General features: G+C 59.0%; 2 protein-coding genes across 2 annotated transcripts in view; one reads left to right on the top strand and one right to left on the bottom strand.

Annotated features, from left to right (window-relative positions):
• The window catches only part of PAK6 (p21 (RAC1) activated kinase 6), a 34,397-nt gene extending 24,367 nt beyond the window's left edge, over nucleotides 1-10,030 (top strand). The window contains exons 5-11 of the mRNA XM_012766397.2: nucleotides 216-869; nucleotides 5,769-6,266; nucleotides 6,403-6,536; nucleotides 6,886-7,012; nucleotides 7,111-7,236; nucleotides 7,691-7,825; nucleotides 9,409-10,030. Of these exons, the coding sequence (XP_012621851.1) occupies nucleotides 216-869; nucleotides 5,769-6,266; nucleotides 6,403-6,536; nucleotides 6,886-7,012; nucleotides 7,111-7,236; nucleotides 7,691-7,825; nucleotides 9,409-9,576 (1,842 nt within the window). The 3' untranslated portion in view covers nucleotides 9,577-10,030. The remainder of the gene's footprint in view (nucleotides 1-215; nucleotides 870-5,768; nucleotides 6,267-6,402; nucleotides 6,537-6,885; nucleotides 7,013-7,110; nucleotides 7,237-7,690; nucleotides 7,826-9,408) is intronic.
• Nucleotides 10,031-10,379: 349 nt separating this feature from the next.
• On the bottom strand, nucleotides 10,380-16,551 carry ANKRD63 (ankyrin repeat domain 63). Its single transcript, XM_076004241.1, has 2 exons — nucleotides 13,552-16,551; nucleotides 10,380-12,164 (listed from the first exon to the last, which is right to left on the bottom strand). Exon 1 carries the CDS (start codon nucleotides 16,102-16,104, stop codon nucleotides 14,965-14,967), a length of 1,140 nt encoding a protein of 379 aa, XP_075860356.1. The 5' UTR covers nucleotides 16,105-16,551; the 3' UTR covers nucleotides 10,380-12,164; nucleotides 13,552-14,964.
• Between the last annotated feature and the right edge of the window lie 4,501 nt (nucleotides 16,552-21,052).

Genomic DNA, 21,052 nt, shown 5'->3' on the forward strand with positions numbered 1-21,052 from the left:
GGCAGCCTCCTCCCTGCACCCTTGTTCCCTGCACCAGCACAGGCCTGACTCACCATGGGCCCTTGGAAATGACTGAAGAATTAATGTGTGGGTACAAGGGAGGTCCTTAGGTGTTCCTGCCAAGGCCCCTGACGACGCTCTCTGGCCCTGGTCTCTGGGCCACGCCTCCCTGCCACAATCAGGCTGCTCACCCACACTCTTTCCCCCCCCTACAGACGGTGGTGAGGGGCAGCTCAGTGCCCGTGGACGGCTACATCTCGGGGCTGCTCAATGACATCCAGAAGTTGTCGGTCATCAGCTCCAACACCCTGCGTGGCCGCAGCCCCACCAGCCGGCGGCGGGCACAGTCGCTGGGGCTGCTGGGGGATGAGCAGTGGGCCACCGACCCAGACATGTACCTCCAGAGCCCCCAGTCTGAGCGCACTGACCCCCACAGTCTCTACCTCAGCTGCAGCGGGGGCACACCAGCAGGCCACAAGCAGACGCCGTGGCCCGAGCCACAGAGCCCACGGGTCCTGCCCAATGGGCTGGCCACGAAGGCACAGTCCCTGGGCCCTGCCGAGTTCCAGGGGACCTCGCAGCGCTGCCTACAGCTGGGTGCCTGCCTGCAGAGTTCCCCACCAGGCACCTCACCCCCCACCGCCACGGGTAGGCGTGGGGTGAAAGCTGCCAAGCATGGCTCGGAGGAGGCCCGGCCACAGTCCTGCCTGGTGGGCTCGGCCACAGGCAGGCCAGGTGGGGAGGGCAGCCCTAGCCCCAAGACCCAGGAGAGCAGCCTTAAGCGCAGACTGTTCCGAAGCATGTTCCTGTCCACTCCTGCCACGGCCCCTCCGAGCAGCAGCAAGCCAGGCCCTCCGCCGCAGAGCAAGGTAAGTCGGGCTGGGGCTTCCCTCTGGGGCCACACTCAGGAGGGCAGGGGCCCTGGCCTGGCAGGCGTGCACCGGGGAACGGCTGTCGGACACGGGCCCTGCCTGGCCTTCCCCACTTACAGCGTCAGGGCTGGGGAGAAGGTGAAGGACCAAAATGATCAAGCCTCGGCTGAGGGTTCTACGCTGAACCAGCTCAGCCTGCGTCCTCCAAAGTGGGGTGTGCTCTTCCTCTCCCTGTCCCCAGCACCCCCTGAGCTCTTGCAAGAGGCTTCCTGGACTGCTGCTCCCTAAGGCGACAGAAATGTGCACAGGGACCCTTTTCCTAGTGAGGCTGGCTCCTTCCTTCCTCTCTTTCTTCCTTCCTTCCTCCCTTTTTGTCATGGGAGTCGTTTTCTTTCACATTTCTGTCATTTGTTCCCCAGTGTGTGGCCGTATAGAAGGCTGGAGGATTGCATTTGCCTGGGAGCAGCAGGAGGGCCAACTTTTGGCGTGTGCGACAGCCTCAAGTGCACGTTTTCCTTGTGAGAAAGGAGAGTGAAGGGAGCCCCAGTGGTGACGTTTCCTGGCAGGCAGAGTGGAGCACGTTTCTGCCTCTTGCAGGCCCTATAACGTCCTGTCCACAGTGACGTAACATCCTTTCCCATTTGGCAGATGAGAAGACTGACTCAGAAAGGCTGAGCCAGCCCCAGGCCTCGTGCGGCAGTCAGAGAAGGGCGGTGGGAGAGGGCACTGGCTCGGGGCTGCCTGTCTGTGCCAGGCCCTCTTGCTCGTGCTTACAAAGGCTTTATAACCAGGCAGCCAGTTCTCCAGCTCCTTCCTTAGGGGGTTTAAGGCAGGCTAAGAAACAGCTGCTGACGGTGGCATGAGTAATGGAGCCTCCCTCCATGGGAGGGATTTAAGAACAAGCCTGGGTCTTGCCTGTCTGAGGTGGGGTGAGTGTGGTCCGGCCCGAACAGGGCTAGGGGGATGGGCTGGACCGACAGCCTTTCGAGGTCACTGCCAGCTGAGGCACCCAGGGAAGGTTCTGGGCTTTGTACACTCCGGCCCCCCACTGGGACAAAGGACAGTGGGCTGGGATCTATGAGCTGAGGGGCCTCAAAAGCTGTGCCCCCGGGAGACATCCCCCAGAAACTAAGGTGGGAGCAGAGCCGGGCACAGCACCAGGGGGTGAGAATCGGAGCTTGGTCTCCCCCTCTGCCTCTTGGGAGTCCTGCTGGGCGGGCTTCAGGGAGGAAGAGGGGTCAACACTGGACTGGGCACTGGTTTGCATCCTTTTGGGCTGCTGCCAGCACCCCACAGCAGGGGACAGGCCTGTCCACCCTGCACACTTTACTGACTACCTGCCTTGGGGCGCTGCTGCTGGGTGTGCCGGGGCGTCCCCTACACCTGTGGAAGCAGCTGGTGGTTGTCTTGGGCTTGGAGATACCACAGTTCCAAATCCAGAGGAGTAGTTTCCTTCTAGGCTCCTCGGACTTACCTTTCTAGATACATACTCTCAAGCCGGGCCTCTTAAAAGCTGGCCCGAGACATCCTCTGGGCCGCTGTAGCCCGGGGCTTCTCAACCCCTGCGCTATTGACATTTGGAGCAGGCAGTCCTTTGCTATGGGGGTCTCCTGTGCACGGCAGTAGCATCCCTGGCCTCTACCTACTAAATGCTAGTAGTACCCCTAGTTGGGACAACCAAAAATGCCTCCAGACATTGCCACATATCCCTTGAGCACCCCCATTGAACCACTGCTTTGAACAAATCCCAGTGCAGATGGGGAGCATCAGGCCTCCTCCTCCTCCTCTTCCTCCTCCTTACCCCCCTCCCCTGCGCTCCCCCAGGCCCAAAACTAAGCCAGCAGCCCTCCACACTGGGCACATCCCAGGTGTTGACTCTGGACACTTGCAGCAGCTTCCATAGCAAGAGGGTCTGAGTACAGGCCCCAGGGCTCCTGTACCCAGCCCCATGCAGCATGGCCTGGAGTCACTCACTTTGGCCAAAGAGTGCAGGAAGACCAGGAGTAGGGATAGGCAGGCCAAAGAGGCAGGAGAGTTTGTAAGGAGCTTGGGGGCTTAGAAGTGTTCCACTTAGAGTCAAAAGGGCACACTTGGTACAGCCCCCTAAGCCTGCAGCTGGAGATCCATGGCCCAAAGGAGGGAAAATGGGGCATCACTATAACTGTATGCATGACTCTTCTAGTGGCTTCCTTCCCAAGAGGTCTCAGTCACACAAGTAACTCCAGAATTAATCTGGAGCCTGTGACAATTAATTCCATCATCGCACCCCCATCTCTCTTTCTTGGCGTGGCTTAACAAGTTGCATCTGGTCCTCTCTGTGGCCACACTGAGTAAAACTCCCTCCTTGTGGAGACAGGCAAGGCCAATGAAGGGACACTTGGGACCAGACCCTGCCAAGGTGAAGACTGAGCTGGCTCTCCCCCCACCCTCCCCCACGTCACAGACCACGCTGGCGCTGGGCTCCTGATGAGACCCACCCTTCCACCAGCCCCCAGATACAGGCTCTGTCCCTGAGCTTGGCCACATAGACAGCAGCATCACCACAAGGACTGTGACCATGGAGAGAGGGAGGGAACCCCCACCTCACCCCCTATGCATGGCTCACACCCCCTGTCCCCACCATGCCCACACATCCACAGAGCAGAGATAGCCCGTGCAGAAGTCCCAGAGGCCAGAAGGTGGAGGAAATCATTTTACAGACTACTTCCTTGGGAACTTCAGGGTGGAGGGGAGGTCAAGGTTGCTATTAGAGCAACCTCAACAGGAGCTTTAGGAGGTCCCCAAGTTCTGCCCTACCCCACATGGATGGCTGGTCGGAAAGCAGGTTTTCTAAGTCCAACCTCTCGGGCCAGTAGGCAGCCTCCTCCAGGCCCTGAGCCTTTGTACAGGGCTTTGGGGGCTGCTTGGGTCACTGACACAGTGAGCCTGGCTGCCCCTCCCTCCAGTGCCTACCTGGTGACCTCTTGTGGAACCTCTGCTCCCAGGACATGCATCACAGACTCAGTAGTGGCCATGCTCCCCCCACCCCCAGGCCAGCCCTCCCAGAGGCTCCCTGAGGCCACAGAGTCACACAGCCCACTCATCCAGAGCTGCTCAAAGTGTGTTCCGGGACTTCCTACATGAAAGTCCAGGAACCTTGATAAAATGCAACCTTGTCTCTAGGGACCCATGAATTGCTCTCTGAGACCCAGAAGTCTGCGGTTTATCTAGCTCTCCAGGCCACTGTCCACAGCCACCCGCATTTGTAGAGGGGACCAGGGCTCCGAGACGGTGACTTGCCTAAGGCTCATCACAGGGCAGAACAGACCAGAGTGGATCCCAGATCCTGACGCCCGGGGCCACAGGTCCTTCTGTTCCACTACAGAGGGGAGATGGTGGGTGACTCAGGTGCTGGCCAAGACGTGGGGGACCTATTTTCTGTCCAAGTTCTCCCAGCGGGGATGGAGTGAGTCCACCCAGTCCTGGGAGGTTTCTGGCTCCCTTCTTGCACAGGTCAAGCCCAAGGCAGGCACAGCCTCCAGAGGCCGAGCATATACACGGGTGGGCAGGTGGGGGTGGGGGCAGCATGACCCTGCGACTGCGTGACACTGTGCACTTGCTCCACCCTCAGCAGGCCAGGGCCTGGGCTGGGGAGTGGGCGCCTTGAAGCCAGGTGCGGGGTGGAGTGGAGGGGAGGTGCTAAAGAGGTTGAAAAGGATCTTGCTGGACCTGGTAGGGCCCCAGGCCTGGCTTTGGGGTCCCCCATCAAGCAGCCCAGTCAAAGCCGACTCCCTGAGATTTCCTGTAAGTCAGCTCAGCTCTGGGATCAGGACCAGAAGCCCCCCAGGCACCTAGACAACCCGCCTCTGTGATGAGTTTGGAGAAGTTCCAAGAAGGCCTCCCTGCAGGCCCTGAAGTGTCCCTCTCCAGGTGCCTTTAAAAACACATAATCCCCAGGAGGGGTCATGTTGCATGTCAACAACTCCTTGGAGGGAACCAAAGGATGGGCTCCACTCCTGGCTGGCAGGAGGGCTTGGGCCTGGAAAGGCAGGAGGACACGGAGGCTCCCAGGGCTGGGCCTGAGCAGGTCTTGCTGGATGTCCAGGCTGCCCTTGGCTCCACCTTCCCTCCAACCCCCGAGAAGCCGGGAAGATAGGCCCCTGCCTTCTCTCTCTTGCTGAGGGGGGTCCTTAGCCAGGAGTTTCATGCCTGGGAGGAAGTGGGAAGGCCACTTCCCATCCCTGGCTTCAAGGCCTGGGCGTGGCTGGATCTACGCTCCTGCTTCCCGATCTCCCTGGTACCAGATCCCAGCCCAAGGAGGAACACCTGAGAACTCCCGAGATGGTAACATAGTTCTATGGTCCTCTCCATAACCTCCCAGCAGAGACACGCAGACGCCCCATCAGCCCCCAGCTGTGGCTTTCCTGCCCTGGTCCTGGGAGCTGGGCCACAGCTGCTCACAGCCCCACCCCACTGCCGCGCCGTCTTCCGCCCCGTGCACCCCAAGGTGGGAGCCTTGGGAGCGAAGAACGCCTCTGACCCAGATTCTCTGAGCAGCCCTCAGCACAGACGGTGGCCTGCCTGGGGCCCAGCTGTCAGTCACCCAGGAAGAAATACCCAGCACAGGACCCCGCAGGGACTCTGCCGTCTTTGTCCTCCCAGGCCAGCAGAGAGATGGAAAGAGCTGCTGTTTGGCCTGCTCACCCGGGAGCAAGGCGGGCTTCCCAAGCTGCACTGTGGCTGGGCTGCAGCTCTGTTTGAAAATGTCTGCTCATAGCACCTCCCCAATTTGGTCTGATGCGCTGCCTGACCCTGCCAGCATCCAGAGGTCACAGCGGCAAGCTCCTGCCTTGGGGATGCTCGTTCCAAACACTCCCATATCCATGCCCCTTCCTCTTTCTTTCTCTGTCCCTGCAGCCCAACTCCTCTTTCCGACCGCCACAGAAAGACTCCCCTCCAAGCCTGGTGGCCAAGGCCCAGTCTTTGCCCTCGGATCAGCCAGTGGGGACCTTCAGCCCTCTGACCACTTCGGATACCAGCAGCCCCCAGAAGTCCCTTCGTACAGGCCCGGCTGCCGGCCCGCTTCCAGGCCGGTCTTCCCCGGCAGGCTCCCCCCGCACCTGGCACGCCCAGATCAGCACCAGCAACCTGTACCTGCCCCAGGACCCTGTGGTGACCAAGGGTGCCCTGGCTGGTGAGGACACGGGTGTCGTGACGCACGAGCAGTTCAAGGCTGCACTCAGGATGGTGGTGGACCAGGGCGACCCCCGGCTGCTGCTGGACAGCTACGTGAAGATTGGCGAGGGCTCCACAGGCATCGTCTGCCTGGCCCGAGAGAAGCACTCGGGCCGCCAGGTGGCCGTCAAGATGATGGACCTCAGGAAGCAGCAGCGCAGGGAGCTGCTCTTTAACGAGGTGGGAGGGCAGGTGGGACATGGGCGGGGGTGTTTGGGATGGACAGTAGCACACAACTAGGCTGCGCATGTATGCAGTGGGTGGCCAAGCCCCACGGGCACTGTGCCCGGCACTCAGGCCCCCTGCCTTCCCCCAGGTGGTGATCATGCGGGACTACCAGCACGTCAACGTGGTAGAGATGTACAAGAGCTACCTGGTGGGCGAGGAGCTGTGGGTGCTTATGGAGTTCCTGCAGGGCGGGGCCCTCACAGACATCATCTCCCAAGTCAGGTGGGCAGCTGGGAGGGCCGGGCCCTGAGTGTGGCCTGCCCTCACCGTCACCCTGGCAGGGGAGTGGGGCAGCACTTGGGGTGCCTGTCAGATCATCCTGGGCCCCCCTGCCTGTTTGGGGTAACTGAGAACCAGGGGTCTTGGAAATGGGGAAGTGAAGGGTGGTCTGCAGCCTAGACTCAGACCCTGGCTTTCGCCAGGATTATGGCCTGACTGGGCTGCCAGACGGATTGCCCGGGAGCCATGGGGCCGGGTGTCAGGGACTGCTACTCGTCCCAGCCCAGCCACCCTGCAGCCCTGCCAAACCCAACGTTCTCTTCCACCGGGATGCCCTGCCTTCCCTGTCCAGGCTGAACGAGGAGCAGATTGCCACTGTATGCGAGGCCGTGCTGCAGGCCCTGGCGTACCTGCATGCCCAGGGTGTCATCCACCGGGACATCAAGAGTGACTCCATCCTGCTAACCCTTGATGGCAGGGTAGGCTGCTCCCCATCCTACCCTGCCTCATGCCCCCACTTCTCTGCTCCCAGCACCTTCTTCCTTCTGCTCCACCACTCACTCCCCTTTCGCCCCAGGTAAAGCTCTCAGACTTTGGATTCTGTGCTCAGATCAGCAAAGACGTCCCTAAGAGGAAGTCCCTGGTGGGGACTCCCTACTGGATGGCTCCTGAAGTGATCTCCAGGTCTTTGTATGCCACTGAGGTAACTGTCCCTCCATCCCCCAGGCCTCCCAAAAGAGGCTTGGGAACACGCAGCTCTTCTGCCTGTGGTCCTCTCCGGTGCCCTCACCAAAGACAGCCCCTGTTCTCAGATCCCACTTAATCAACACCTTCCCCCTTTCTGATGGGGCTGCTCCCACCTGTGACTTTGCCACCAGGGATGGATCCTTCAAGTGCTGCCCTGGTTCAAGGGCACAATGGGGTGTGGCCAGCCTTCCCATATATGGCAGCCTTTCTCAGAGAGAGGCTGACAGCTGTGTTCCTGTAGGCAGTAGTCATTCATGGCCACAGGGCAGGTGACCGGGGGAAGAAGGAGACAGGCTCACTAAGGAGAGCTGGAACCAGCTGCTCCCCTACCTCTCCAGCTCCCCTACCCTCCAGCGGCTACCAAGGGACCGGACTGTGGTACTGTGGTCAGGGACGTTCTCCTCCTGCAGGTGGACATCTGGTCTCTGGGCATCATGGTGATTGAGATGGTGGATGGGGAGCCACCCTACTTCAGTGACTCCCCAGTGCAAGCCATGAAGAGGCTCCGGGACAACCCCCCACCCAAGCTGAAGAACACTCACAAGGTCAGCGGGTACACAAAAGGTGACCCCATAGACCCCAGTTCCCCTAAGGCGAGAGGACCAGAGCCTGGGCACCCAGCCAGGCCCAGTCTCCCCTTTCTACAGAAGCTGGAGGGTCTGGGCTCCCAGAAAAGGCTCCTCTTGCTCCACACAGCACCTGAATCTGAATGTGGAGCCACACCCACACACGAACGCCCGTGTTCCCTCCAAGTTCACAGCCGCAGAAGTAGAGTCGCTCCTCGGCAGGCACTTGACAGTGGCCCAGAGACACGTACAGGCAGGAAAAGCAGGGACACCAGCAATCCCTGCTGGCTGGGGAGGAATCCAAGGAAATTTAATTGAGTACAAACTCCTCCACCCCATTTGTCAGAACCATACCATAACCACAGCGATCGGCTTGTCCTCCATCCTGACCTCAGCTGAGCCTCAACTTTCCCCTTAAAACCAGTATATATGTGTGTACGTGCAGGCAGCTAACCCTTTTCTGCCAAATCCACACCAGACCTGCCCGCCTTACCTGTGGACACCCCCTGCTGGCAGGTCAGCACTTGGCTGCTAGATGGCACTGCCATCTGGTGGCCAGAGCAAGAAATGTCCCAGAGGGTTGAAGCCCAGTCGCTAAATAGCAATTCTGCGGCCACAACACCGCTGGGTGGGAGGACCAACAGGAAACATCTTCCAAGATAACTGGTCCCTGGAGCCTGCACTGCTAACCCCAAGATTAGCGGAGAGTGGAGAGCTCCAATTGGCTAATTCCCCGGAGGATGTAGCCTCCTGCCCAAGACAGCCTTATCCCAAAATAATGGCTCAAAATGAACAAAGATAAGGCCTTGCCTTAGACTCTAAGGCTCAGAGCAACAAAGAAATCTTCCTTTTCAGGTCTCACCTTAGTTTTTTGTTTTGGCTTGGCTTGGTTTTTGGTTTTTTGAGACAGAGTGTTACTCTGTCTGTCACCTGGGCTAGAGTACAGTGGCATCATCATAGCTCTCTGCAACCTCAAACTTCTGGGCTCAGGCAATCCTCCATACTCAGCCTCCTGAGTTGCTGGGACTACAGGTACATGCAACCATGCCCAACTAATTTTTTCTATTTTTACTAGAGACGGGGGTCTCACTCTTGCTCAGGCTGGTCTCAAATTCCTGACCTCAAGCAATCCTCCCAGGGTGCTAGGATTATAGGGGTGAGGCACTAAACCTAGACCCACCTTGTTCTTTTTTTATTTTTCAAAACACTTCCTTATCTCTGACCTCTTTTTAAATCTCCAATAAAGGCCTATGTGGCAGACAGGGCAAGCATGCTTTATCATTAGCCCATTTTGCAGATGAGAAAACTGAGGTCTACAGAAAATTGCAACTTGCCCCAGGTCAGGGATAGAGCCAGGGTGGACATCTTAATGTCAATTTCATGTGCCTTTCACAGACCTGAGGAGCCTGAATGCTGAGAGCCTTGAGAATTGGGGGTTAGGGAGCACCAGGAACTAAGAAACCAGAGAATTCAAGATGTTCAAACAGTGGCAGGGCCAGGCAGTCAGGTCACACCAAAGTGACTGCATATCGTGGCTTCCTTTTGCTGCCCTGTCTCCACAGGTCTCCCCAGTGCTGCGAGACTTCCTGGAACGGATGCTGGTGCGGGACCCCCAAGAGAGAGCCACAGCTCAGGAGCTCCTGGACCACCCCTTCCTGCTGCAGACGGGACTGCCTGAGTGCCTGGTGCCCCTGATCCAGCTCTACCGCAAGCAGACCTCCACCTGCTGAGCCCATCCTGAGTGCACCTGCCACCTGTGCCCATAGGCAGGGGACACTGGACAGCCAGCCTGCCGGCAGGGCCTCCCTGCCTCATTCTCTCAGTATTCTCTCCAAAGATTGAATGTGAAGCCCCACCCCCACCCTCCTGCCCCTCAGCCCACCGGGCCAGGCCGGACCTGCCCCCTTGGTCCCTCTCCCTCCCGAGAGTCCCCAGTTGCCTTTGGGATGATGGAGGCCCCTTCTACAGGATGACCCTTTGTTATTTGCACAGGGATATTTCTAAGAAATGTGGAGACTGGTACTCCTGGCCACTGTGGCCAACACAGCAGAAAAGGCTGCTGTGGTTTTTTTTAAGGTAGTTGTACACTGGCGTCCCAGGCCACCATAGAGGGCAGACTGCCTGTCTTCACACGAATACTTGCTGTTCTCAGCTCCAGCTTCAAACCTTGGGGTCTCAAGAGGGCCACAGGGAAGGTTTTTATTACCTGAGTCCCTCTTCCGCCCTTGTGTCTGACCTCCTGAAGGCACAGTCCCACTGCACTGCTTCCTGACCACCTGCCCTGCCTCTCCCCACACGGCCAGCTCAGAGGCCACGGGACGAGTGGGGGCATCTGCTACGTGAAAGAGAAAGAATGGGGTTGCCGGTAAAGGTGGTCTCACTTTACAGGATGGAGAGAACATCGTGTGCGCTCGAGCGCGTGTGTGTGTGTGCGTGTGTGTGTGTGTGTGTGTGTAAGGGGAGGAAGGCCACCCTGACAGCCCAGGTCCCTTCAGGTCACCCACCGCCAGCTTCAAGAAGGCTGCCCCACCCTTTCTAAGTTCCAGCCTAAAGGGACCTGCTGTTTTGGCCTGGCTTCCCACCTCTCGAGTCCCATGTTTCTACCTGACCGATAAAGAGGTCTATGTTGAGTCTCACATCCTGGGGGCGCAGGTTTCTGAGTTGCTCCTGAACTGTGGAGTGTGGGGGCCAGACACAGGAATGGTAATGAAATAAACTGTTTTACTTTTCAACTTCGTCTATAACCAGGTCGTCAGCGACCTGTTCTCCTCCTCAGAACCCTCTCTGGGAGAGAAGGTGAACCACCTCCCGGGGTTCCATCATGTCAAGGGAAGGGGCACCCTATTTGTGCGAACCTTCTGCCCCTGGCTGTCTCCACAGACACCTGAATCCCTGGTCTCCTTCCTCCCCCCTTCAGGGCTGCTGTGAGACAGGGAACTCCAGGGAGGAATTTCAGGCGTCTGGATCGTATCTAGATAATATTTTTTAGATTTCCTCTGCTCCCTAGTGGCCTGCTTTGGGGCAAAGAAATTGCAAGGACTTTTTTTTAAGGGTCAGTGTTTTAAAAACAAAACCATCTTCCCTAGACATTTTTGTGAATTGTTTGCACTTGTGCCTGTTTTAAATTAAACTGAGTGTTCAGAACCTCTGGGCTTCCTGTCGTCTCTGGGAGTGGAGCCAGGCCATCTCTGAGCTGCACACCTAGTGGCCCTTCCTCCTCCTACACGTGAGCTCCTAGCTCGGGTCGGGTCCGCAGAACACCCAACCACCATGGTGGTGTGCTGGCCCAAAATGAGGGCAGAGAAAGAGGGAAACAGGAAGTGAAAGGCCCTTGGGACTACGGGAGATAAGAAATAGGGCTCCTTCCCAGGGGGAAGTGCTGCCTTAAATGGGGGTGGCCTGGGGGGGGGCACAGTGGCTGATGACCACTTTCTGCAAAGGCTTCTCTTTTCCCCTTTCGCTTCTCACTCCCTGGACCTCGAGCTTCCACAGGCAGGGGTCTGAAACTGCTTCTAGTGGGAAAGCAGTCCCTGCTTTGTTGCCCAGAACTGAAGGAAAGGTGTGGAGTTGAGAAACAGCAGAGTAGTGCCTGGAGATCAAGAAGCCTGGGTTCTGGTGCTGGGGGTGGGGAGGAGGATGAAATTATCTTTCAATTTCTAGCTCCAACACTAATTCTAGTACTTCCTTCCTGAGATCTACCCCAACCTGGGGTTGACTGAAACGTCTTAGGAGCTTGCTCCTTAGGAGCAAGGAGCCATGCAAACCTCCTTTTCCTCCCAGCACTGGCCCCCAAGAAGGTGCCCTGGTCCTATGGTCCCATCCCTCCCAGCTCAGTTGGAAGCAGCACCTGTGACTTACCTTCCATATGGAGCCGGCCATACTAGGGCAGGCGGGGACAGAGGCTCACTAAGGCAGAAACCTCCACAGGAAGCAAGGGCATCCTTCCATCGCTCCAAAGGGAGCCAAGAGTCAGGAGCGGTTGGCAAGGCAAAGACAGGTCAGTTCTCACAATGGAATAATACTGGATTTATTAACTATTCTTGTGAGTTCTAGAAGACCTTCCACCACACAGTCTCACTCCGAAAGGGTGTGTGTACGTCCTTTAGCCTCACACACTGATCCATACCGAGATCCAGTGGCCTGAGTGACTCTTCACAATGATGAAAGCAACAAGAATTAGGAAAGCAAAATACTTGGAAAAGTCTCTTCTAAGGTGGAGAGAGCTAGAGGGGACCCAGCCTCAACACCCTGGTGCTGACAGAGGAAGTTGAGCGGAGTGAAATGTGGCGAAACATGGAAGTTCTGCACAGAGCTGGGCCTGGCGAGCAGCATGAAAGGACAGCAAGGCAGTCAGACACGCAATTCAGTTCAGACGGGAGCAATCTGCCGCGGGTTTTCAGAAACATCACTTTCTACCACCAAGCTCTGGGCAACTCCTCAGAGACAAGCCCCACAGTCATTTACCCAACAAAGAGAGCCCAAGGTGACATTCAACCAGAAAACCAACTTGTCAGAGTCGCTGGAAAGATTATAGCCTCTGATACAATGTGCAACCCAGACTTCATACTGTTTTTAAGCCAAAATACTTATATTCCTACACCATTAAAAACTTCATTAAAATTGAACACAGCCAAAAAGGGAGGAGGTGAGCAAGCAAAGATCAGAATGAAGCAGTTTGCACTGGGGATGTCCAGTGATCCCCCCAGACCCTCTCCCCACACTTTGCAGGCACTCTAGTATTGTGCACCCACGGCCTAGACAGGGGGACTGAGGAAAGGCAGGTGTCTGGGTAGAAGAAAGGAAGGGAAGGGCAGACCACCTCAGAAATGAAGCAAACGTCATCACAAGAAAACTGCATAACGGGCAGGTCCTAAGGTTCAGAAAGCATAAGGTAAGGAGGGCTGGCAGCTCCAGCTGTTCGGAAGGGAGCGGTCTCTCTCGGGTTCAGGAGCCTTAACTTGGGAGATTGACTTGGGTCCTTAGTGAAGGGTCTGGGCTCCTGCTACTCCCAAAGCGAGTTTTTTTGTTCATTGTCCTTCACTTCTGCGAAGTGATTTCAAGTATCCGGATTTAATATTCTACGAGAGGCAGAGGATTCCATGGGTAAATGCACACGGAGGGAGAAGCACACAGCCGCGATCCCAGATAAAACCAGAAGTCTGAGCTCGGAGCCAGGCGCAGCGGGGAGAGCGCAGCGCTGCCGCCAGGGGGCACCAGAGATCACGTCCAGGGTGCCGGCCCGCGCGGCCTAAGCGGCTGGGGAGTGGTCGGATAGGGGGGTGGAAGGACCGGGGCGGTGTGTGGCACCTGCGCAAGGCCCGCCCCCTGACCTCTCACCCTCTTCACCCCCAAGCCCAATTTCTCGGCGCGGCCGTCGCGCTCTGGGCAGTTCCCTCGGCGTTACTGGTGAGAAACCTTCCGTCCTGCAAAGACGAACAGACCGACGTCTCGGAAAGACCCCACCGCAGGCAGACGAGGGGCTGCACGCTCTACGCTCGCGGTCCACAAAAAAAGCCACCTGCCGCCACACTGTGGGCTGGGGGGGCGCTGGTGACACAAGAGCTAGCGCTTCCGCGGGGTCCTAGCGCACGCGACCCTCCAGACCCCCATCCTCAGCCCCGCCCCCTCGCTAGGGGGGTACAAAGAGTAGGAGGGCAGGAGCGGGGACAAAGGACCAGGCCAGTAAAGGGCCTTTCTTTAACCACCTCTCCGCGAGCGCCTGTGACTCACTAATGTGCCCCGCAGTAGAACAGGGCCGGCCGCGTTCGGCCCACGCGGAGGCCCAGGAGTCCGGGGTCTCGACCTCCGGCATCCCGCATCTGCCCCGCCCTCCATTAGCGGCCCAGCGAGAAGCAGGAGCGGGTTAACAGGCCCCTCGCTGCTCTCAGCGGAGTTGGGTGTAATTTAAACCTGGACCTGCGGCTCGATCGTGTGGGCTCCCGACTCCCGCGCGCCGCCGCTTAACGTCGCAAACACTTCAATTATCCCCCTCGCGGAGCTTCTATTTAAAGAGATATTGTCAGGTTCTTAAGCCTCGGATCAGACCCGCTGCTTTCCGCTTCATATACAAAGGCTCCAAACACGAGTTCTTTGAGGATTGGAAGAGATACAATTAAGCAAAGCCTTCGCAACCGTTCCACCCCGCGGGAGCACCCACGTGCGGGACCCGGGAGCTGGGAGGCGTGGGGGCGGGGAAGTGCTAAGTCCTTTTTCCATTTCAGGCATCTGACAGTGCGTGGAAATAAGGCTGGGCCTCCGAGGGTTGAGGCGTTGAACCCCAAAGATGGAATTCAGATGCGTCCGAGCTAAGGAGCAAGGCTGACTTAGGAGCCGGAGTTGGGCTGGGTAGGGGCTATGTGGAGCAGTGACCCCACACTATCAATGAAGTCGAATCCTGGATCTGAGAGGCAGAGGGAGCTCAAGTTACCCAGAAGCTGGCTCAAGGGACAACTAGCCTTCAACACCAGGGGCTCTGCCACCCCCAAAATATGCTTTCATTGTCTTGAGGCAGGAGTTTCTGCCCCAGAAAAATGGCCCGATTTCTTTCTAATCAGCCCTCCTGTCCAGAAAGACTCTGGGGCCCCTCCTGGTCTTTCCTTCTCCAACGCATAGGGGAAAAGGAGACTTTGGTAGTTTGTGGCATTATTGTCAGCATCACTAGGCAGAGGGAAAGAACCTGGGTCTTTGTTCTCCAAGGCTGACTCTTCTGCCTGCCTGGCTGCCAGGGTGTTGGGAAACCCAGCAAGGGGAAAGGGGACTGGCCAGGAGCTGGCAGGAACCTAGGCAGACCCAGGACTGAGCCTAGGACTGGGGCGGGGGGGGGGGGGTCCACCTTCCTGGCTGGTGGCAGCCCACAGAACCCGTATTGCACACTTAGCCTTCCAGGGACAGGAAAGGCTGGGAATACCAACAAGCACAAAAAAAAGACGAGGGTCTTTTTAAGATGAGGGTCCCTTTCTCATTTCTGGTGGAGGTCTTGCTTTGGCAGCGGAACAGGTTCTGAGATGGGGGTAGGGCTACTGTCGAGAAGGTGAGGGACCTAGAAGAAGGGAGAAATTCCAGTAAAGCAGAGACAGGCGGGTGGGGGAAGCCAGGCTCGGCCTCGGTGGCGGCGCTGTTTACCGCTGAGCGTGCAGCACCACAGCATCCGCGCCCGCCTGCCAAGGCTTTGGCCCAGGCACCGAGAGAGGCAGAGCGTTGGCCTCTAACTCCGGGCCACTCTCGGGCGCTGGCGCCTCCCCGACCAGGCTGGGGATGTCTGGGGCTGTGGACCGTCGGCGCAAACCCAGGCGGCCAGAGCCAGGGCCGCCCTCCGGGTGGGGGCTAAGGCCAATGGGGGCTTGCACTAGGGTTGGAGGCGCTCCCTCCAGCACTTCGTGTGAGCGCCACCGCCCTGACTGAGGCGAGTTTGGTCGGGCCATCAGGGCTCCCGCCCGTAGACGGGCAGCCTCCTCCTCGGTCACTGCACCTAGGGCCAGGCTCATGCTCCGGCCCAGCTCGGGTCGCTCGCTGCCCTGTGCCCGGTGCCGGCCCGAACTCTTGCCCACTAAGCCAGCCTCGCCGCCGTGGCCATGGCTACCCGCCGCTCGCGCAAAGCGCGCCAGCAGAGGCCGCGGTAGGCGGCGGGGGCTGGGTCGTCGACGCTCGGGGCTGGGTGCGGGGGCCGGGCGTCCGGGGGGGCTGTCGGAGTTGGAGCCTCGGGCGGCGGCGGCGGCGGCGGCGCGGCCCCAGGGCCCAGTGAGGGCCTGCACACAAGTCCCATGGCCGCGGGCAGCGGCCAGCTGCAGCGCCGTGAGGCCCGCACGGTTGGTGCGGTCGAGGCGCAGGCCAAGGCGGCGGAAGGAGCGCACCAGGAACTCGAGCACCGCCCCGTGGCCGCACGCCGCCGCCCACATAACCGGGCTGTTGCCAGCCGAGTCGGTCGCCTCGGGGTCGCCGCTGAACTGCACCAGCAGCTGCACGGCGTCCAGGTGGCCTCGCTCGCACGCCAGGCTGAGTGCGGTGCGGCCGCGCTCGTCCCGCAGGTTCACGGCTGCACCCTGCTCGAGCAGCAACCGCACGAAGCGCGCGCGCAGCGCGGGGTCCGGCAGCCCCACGGCCACCATGAGCAGCGTGCGGCCCTGCTCAGCACGGCAGTCGATGATGCTGCGGTCCAGCGCGTCCAGCACGAAGCGGGCCAAGTGCACTTTGCCCGCCTGCATGGCCTCCAGGAAGGTGCGCGTACCCGCTCGGGGGCACAGGTCCTTGGGCTTGAGCATGGCCCCTGCCGCCGCACCCGGGCGGCCCAGCAGCTCCGCACGGGGGCGCCCCTGTTCTCGCGTCCCGCGGGGCTCCGGCCTCCGCCCGCGCTCTAGTGCCGCTCCCTCTGCGCGTGGGCCGCGGCGGCCGACGGTCCGGAGATCCCCACTCGAGGTGCACCCGCGGTTCCCGCTGCCCAGCCGCTCCTCGGCCGCACGCCTGGCGTCTCGCTGCGCCTTCCCCGGCCTCCCGCCTGAAGGTGTTGATTGCTAGGTACTCTGGGCTCCGCTCCTGGCCCGCCACGAGACGACGGGAGCCGAAGCTCGGCCCCCTTCTGAGTCTCCCGCTGCTTTCCCCGTGTCCGGCGCCCTCAGTCCCTCGTGTTTTGGAGCCGTGCCACTCACCCGCACTCGGGGCAGCCCCCGCTCCCCTGCTGAGACGGTGGCGCCCGCCGTGCACGCCTGCCTCCAGCCCTGGCGGGGCGCGCCGCTCCTCAAGCTGCTGGCGCCGTTCCTCCGCCTCCTCTCCTCTCGCGGGGGCCGGGCCACGCCGGAGCGCGAGCTCCTCACTTGGGGGACTCAGCGGCGCGGGAGCCGCCGCCCGCCTAGGTACCTGGCTTTATAGCCTCGGGGGTCTCCATGGCAATGGCTGCCCTGGAAGCCGGCTGCGCCGTCAGGGCAGAGAGGGACAGGGCGGCGGAGACCGCCCCTGACCCCCACCCCTTCGCGGGCCACGAAGTCGGGGAGCGGCTCCTCCTCCGCGCTCCCCTGGGAATGCGGCGGCGGTTGCGGGGCGGGGGCGGGGGCTGCTCGCCGGGGGCCACAAGCACCCAACCCGGCCAATCCCAAAGTCGCAGTCTTCTCTCCCCGCCCTCCGCCCCCACTCGAGTCGCTACCCTCGGCTCCTTAGAAACTGGCGGGATCTCGGGCTCGTCGGGGAAGACTGAGAACTGTCCCGAGAGGTCCAGAGTGACAAGAAACGGGACGCCGTGAGGGCAGAACTGGACCATGCGACTGGGGGTGGCGGCGAAAGACGGATGAGGAGTAACTTGGGGGAGGGGGCACGTGTGCTGCGGGTTGTGGGGGGCGCTCAGTCTGGCTGGGAACTGCCACTCGAAGTGCAGCGAATCACGCACTCACACACGATTGTTCCTCCCGCACACGCTCACTCCGAGCGGTGGGGGTAGTGGGGGTGGGGAGCGCGCTCTGCATCTCAGACGTCTCCAACCCCGACAGCGACACTGCGCCCGCTTGCCAGCCCCGGCGGCTGCGTAGCAGGCGGAGCGTAGACTGCGCGGCCGGCGCAACTCAACGCGGAGCGGGCTGCTTATGGGCGTGCTGCGGACCCGTTAGCAGCTCCTCCTCGGCGCCGGTTCCCCGCTACTCCAGGACTGGCCACCACCTAGGAAAGAGCGAGGGACCCACGCAAGACTCTCCCCCACCTACGGTGCCTGTCTCTCTCTTGAGCACAAGTTTCCTAGGGCCACAGGGCTCTGGCTGTGGCTACTAGCTGATCCGTAAGGAGAGAAAAGCACAAATTCCATTTTCCACGAGGTGCGTGGAAAAACCACCGCATCTCCTTTCCCTCCCACCAGCAGCCCCCTAGGTCCTGCGAAAGCAGGTGGGGGGGGATACACAGAACTAGGTTGAGGGGAGTTAGGGCGCTTCAGAACTTGGAAAGTGGGGTTGGAATGGATGTTTGTAAAGTAAGGAGCGAACGAGGTATCAACTATATAATTTTCTGAGACTATATAATTTTCTGAGACGTTTCATGATCTAGGCATTGTGTTCCCGGCAGTGGGAAATACAGAGGCAGAAGCTCGGTTCTGGATGGAAGAGACTTAGTGTTTTAATGGAGAAGACCAGACTGTGACATAGAAAGTGGAGGATGTCACCTGAGGGTTGACTACATCTGCTAAATATGAAACCAAGACAGTCCTTGGAGGAAAAGAGTTGTGCGGCGGAGAAGGTTCTGGGGTCTTCTGAAAACAGGACTTCTGAGTTGGTCCTTCAAGGATATGTGGGATCTGGCTGTGAAAAAATGAGGAAGACAATTCCAGAGAGTTATGGAGGCAAAGCATGGAATCAGGAAACACATCTTTAGGGGACAGTGTTGAGGGCTGCTTTAAGGGGTCCTTTCCTATAAGAGACAGGAAATTAAAGGAAGAATGAAAGTGTTCTTGGCCTGGGCACGGCCATGATAAGATGCTTTGCATTGGGGGGAGGGGGGGGAAATGGGCATTTATTGAAACCTTAAAATCTGTACCCCCATAATATGCCGAAATAAAAAAAAAAGATGTTTTGCAGTAGGAGATGCCGAGGAAAGAGGAAAGATAGGGGGCTAGGAGAGCATTTCCTGGGAGGGAGATAGTGGGCTCAGATGGGTGTGATAAAGTGGGCTCATGGCCCTGCACCCTGAGCCTCTCACCTCTCTCTAGCTCCCAGCTCCAGGGATGCCCACCTTGGATTCCACGCCCAGGTCATGGAGCAGAGGCTCCCACTCCCCTCTGTCATGCGGGGAGCATGGGATGCATACCTGCACACGCTGTGAAGCCCCCTTTGTGCTTTTTGTAAGTTGTTGGTTAGGGCTCTGCCACTTTTCTTTCACGGTGTCATAGAGAGGGCACAGTATTTGACATCGGAGGTTAAGTCCTAGCTTGAATGCATTTACTAGCAGTGTGGCTCCAAGCCTGGGTATTTTCATCTGCAAAATGGGGCTGACACATACCAGCCCTGCCTGCTTCACATGGGATCGAGTGAGAGAGTGTCAGGGAAAGAGCTGCATAGTTATTTAGAGTGCAGCCCTCACTGCACCGCCCCCAAACAGGGCCCCTCCTGGGTGCCCCCCAGAAGTGGGTAGAGCCTTGCTACCCCCAGTGAGAAGGCAGGAGTGCTATCCATCTTTACTCAGCAGAAGAAAAGCTTCTCTTCCTTTTATGACTCAATTTCCCTTTTCTGCAGCACGAAGAAAATTGCTTTCTTCCCTTCTCTCTGTTGAGAGGATCAGGGGAGGGAGTACCCCGGGAATCTCTGTGTGGCAGGCCAGCCTGCGGAGCCAGGCTGTGCACCCCCCAGGTGGAGAACAGCAGCAGAAACCCAGAATGGCCACCCCCTTGGTCCTGAAGAACCATGCCCCTCCTCCTTGAGCCTCCCTGAGACAACTCCACTTCATTTATATCCCTGTTCCCTGTGGTGGATTGAGACAGTTCAGGGAAGAAGAGGAGTCGGGGCAGAGAGCACTGTACTGGGTGCCCTTTGGAAGGAGCAGCTGGTTCCATCACCCCAGCTGGCATCACCAGCCCAGCCAGACCCGTGGCAGGATGGGGGTGGGGGTGCCAGGTCTCAGGTCCTGGAGCTTTTGCTCTGACTTCCCTATGGGCTCAGTACGTTATGAACAGAAAAGAAACAGCAAAGCTGGAAAAAAAAAAAAAAGCTGAGACTTTGCTGCAGAGCACAGAGGCACCAACAGCCGGAATTAGAAGCTGTCGCTTTGGGAGCTGAAGGCTGACAGGAGATGAAGCCGAGGCAGGCAGGGGGCAGGCAGGCGCTCCACACTCCCCCTCCCCTCCCACCTGCTGAGCCTGTCCCCCATCAGGCCCCAGGCTGGCAAAAGGGCTTTCTCCCAGAGGCACCTCAGTGTGGTCTGTCACTCTGTCTGCCACTGCCTCCCCCCCTGGGCTTCTTTCCTCAAGTGTCACCAGCCCCCTCACCATGTCACGTTGCACAAGCTCGGCAGGGTTGGGCCTGGTGGCACGTGTCTGGGAGATCCAGAGGGCTGCTGGGGGGGGGGGCAGGGGGTGGAGTGAGTCAGCACGGGACTCGTGTCTGAGTCAGCAATGGGAATGGGAAAGGAATAGGGACCCTTCTCCTTGTGCAAAAGGTGAAACTGAGGCATGTTGAGTGGAAAGGGATCCTTGACCCAGTCCCACAGATACACAGCAGGGACAGGACCCAGGTGCCCTTCACCTGCCCCAGTGCCCCAAGGGAAGGCATCACCTCTTCCTTTGCACATCCCCTGCAGCCAGAGATTAATTCATCTCCAGGGCCCAGAGATGGCATTTGCCCAGGAGACACATTGTCCTTTTTCAGAGAACAGAAAACAGGGAGATGAGTATCCAGGCCTGGCCACATGGGAAGCCCCCAGCCTGCTGTGCTGAGGCCTCTCCAGGGGCAGGATTGCATCACCTTCCCTATTTCTGGGCTGCCCAGCTCCAGACTAGGGCACAGAGTCTGCCCAGCCTGGCCCCCAGGCCAGGGGAAGGCAGCTCCTCCTCCTGAGCAGGCGTTGGCAAGAGCTGGGGGCAGCCCTGTGGGCTCCGTTTGGTCTGGCCCTGGCTTATGCACACTGCCGGGGTCAGCCTGGGTCAGTCAGTTCCTCTAGGCCTGGATCCTCATCCTTTCACCTTCTACCCCTGGAAGTGGAAGGAGAGGTAAAGGAGGAGTGGCTGAGTGCCTGCCTGGAGGGTGGAAGACAGGGCAGTGCCCCGGGTGTTGATGTCCTCTCCCCCCTCCCCCCCTGCTGTATCCACTACAGAGTGGGGTAAGGGGTAGGCTGATCAGTGCCAGGCTGCAGTCTTGTGAATGAGCAGCCCGCTTGCCTCACCCTGCAGCCAGGGTGGATCTCAAACGCAGACCCCCCCAAGGGATGGGGGACATGTTTATTTTCCGAAGGCACAGGTGCTCACAGCTAATCGTATTTGCTATAACTCCAATAAGAAAACAACCTCTTCCCAGAACCAACCCCCACTCTGCCTCTCCCAAGCCAGTGACTGTGCCCACCTGGGATCTGGGATTATGCCATAGGTACAGTGAGTGGTGGCTTCCCACAAGCCCCTCTACAGCGAGTTTTGGAGCCAACCATAGCTGCCACAGGGGCCCAAGCATCTGATTGCTGTAAGTCTTCCCTCAAAAGGGGTCCAGGTGGCCTAGAGGTTTGGGAGTCCCCAAAAGGGTGAGGGGCACCTTTGCC

Source organism: Microcebus murinus, chromosome 6 (genome assembly GCF_040939455.1).
Source record: "Microcebus murinus isolate Inina chromosome 6, M.murinus_Inina_mat1.0, whole genome shotgun sequence".
In the NCBI taxonomy this organism is placed as follows: Eukaryota; Metazoa; Chordata; class Mammalia; order Primates; family Cheirogaleidae; genus Microcebus; species Microcebus murinus.

Coding starts and splice junctions, on each gene's coding strand:
- ANKRD63 (XM_076004241.1), bottom strand. CDS start 16,104: ATGCTCAAGCCCAAGGACCTGTGCCCCCGAGCGGGTACGCGCACCTTC.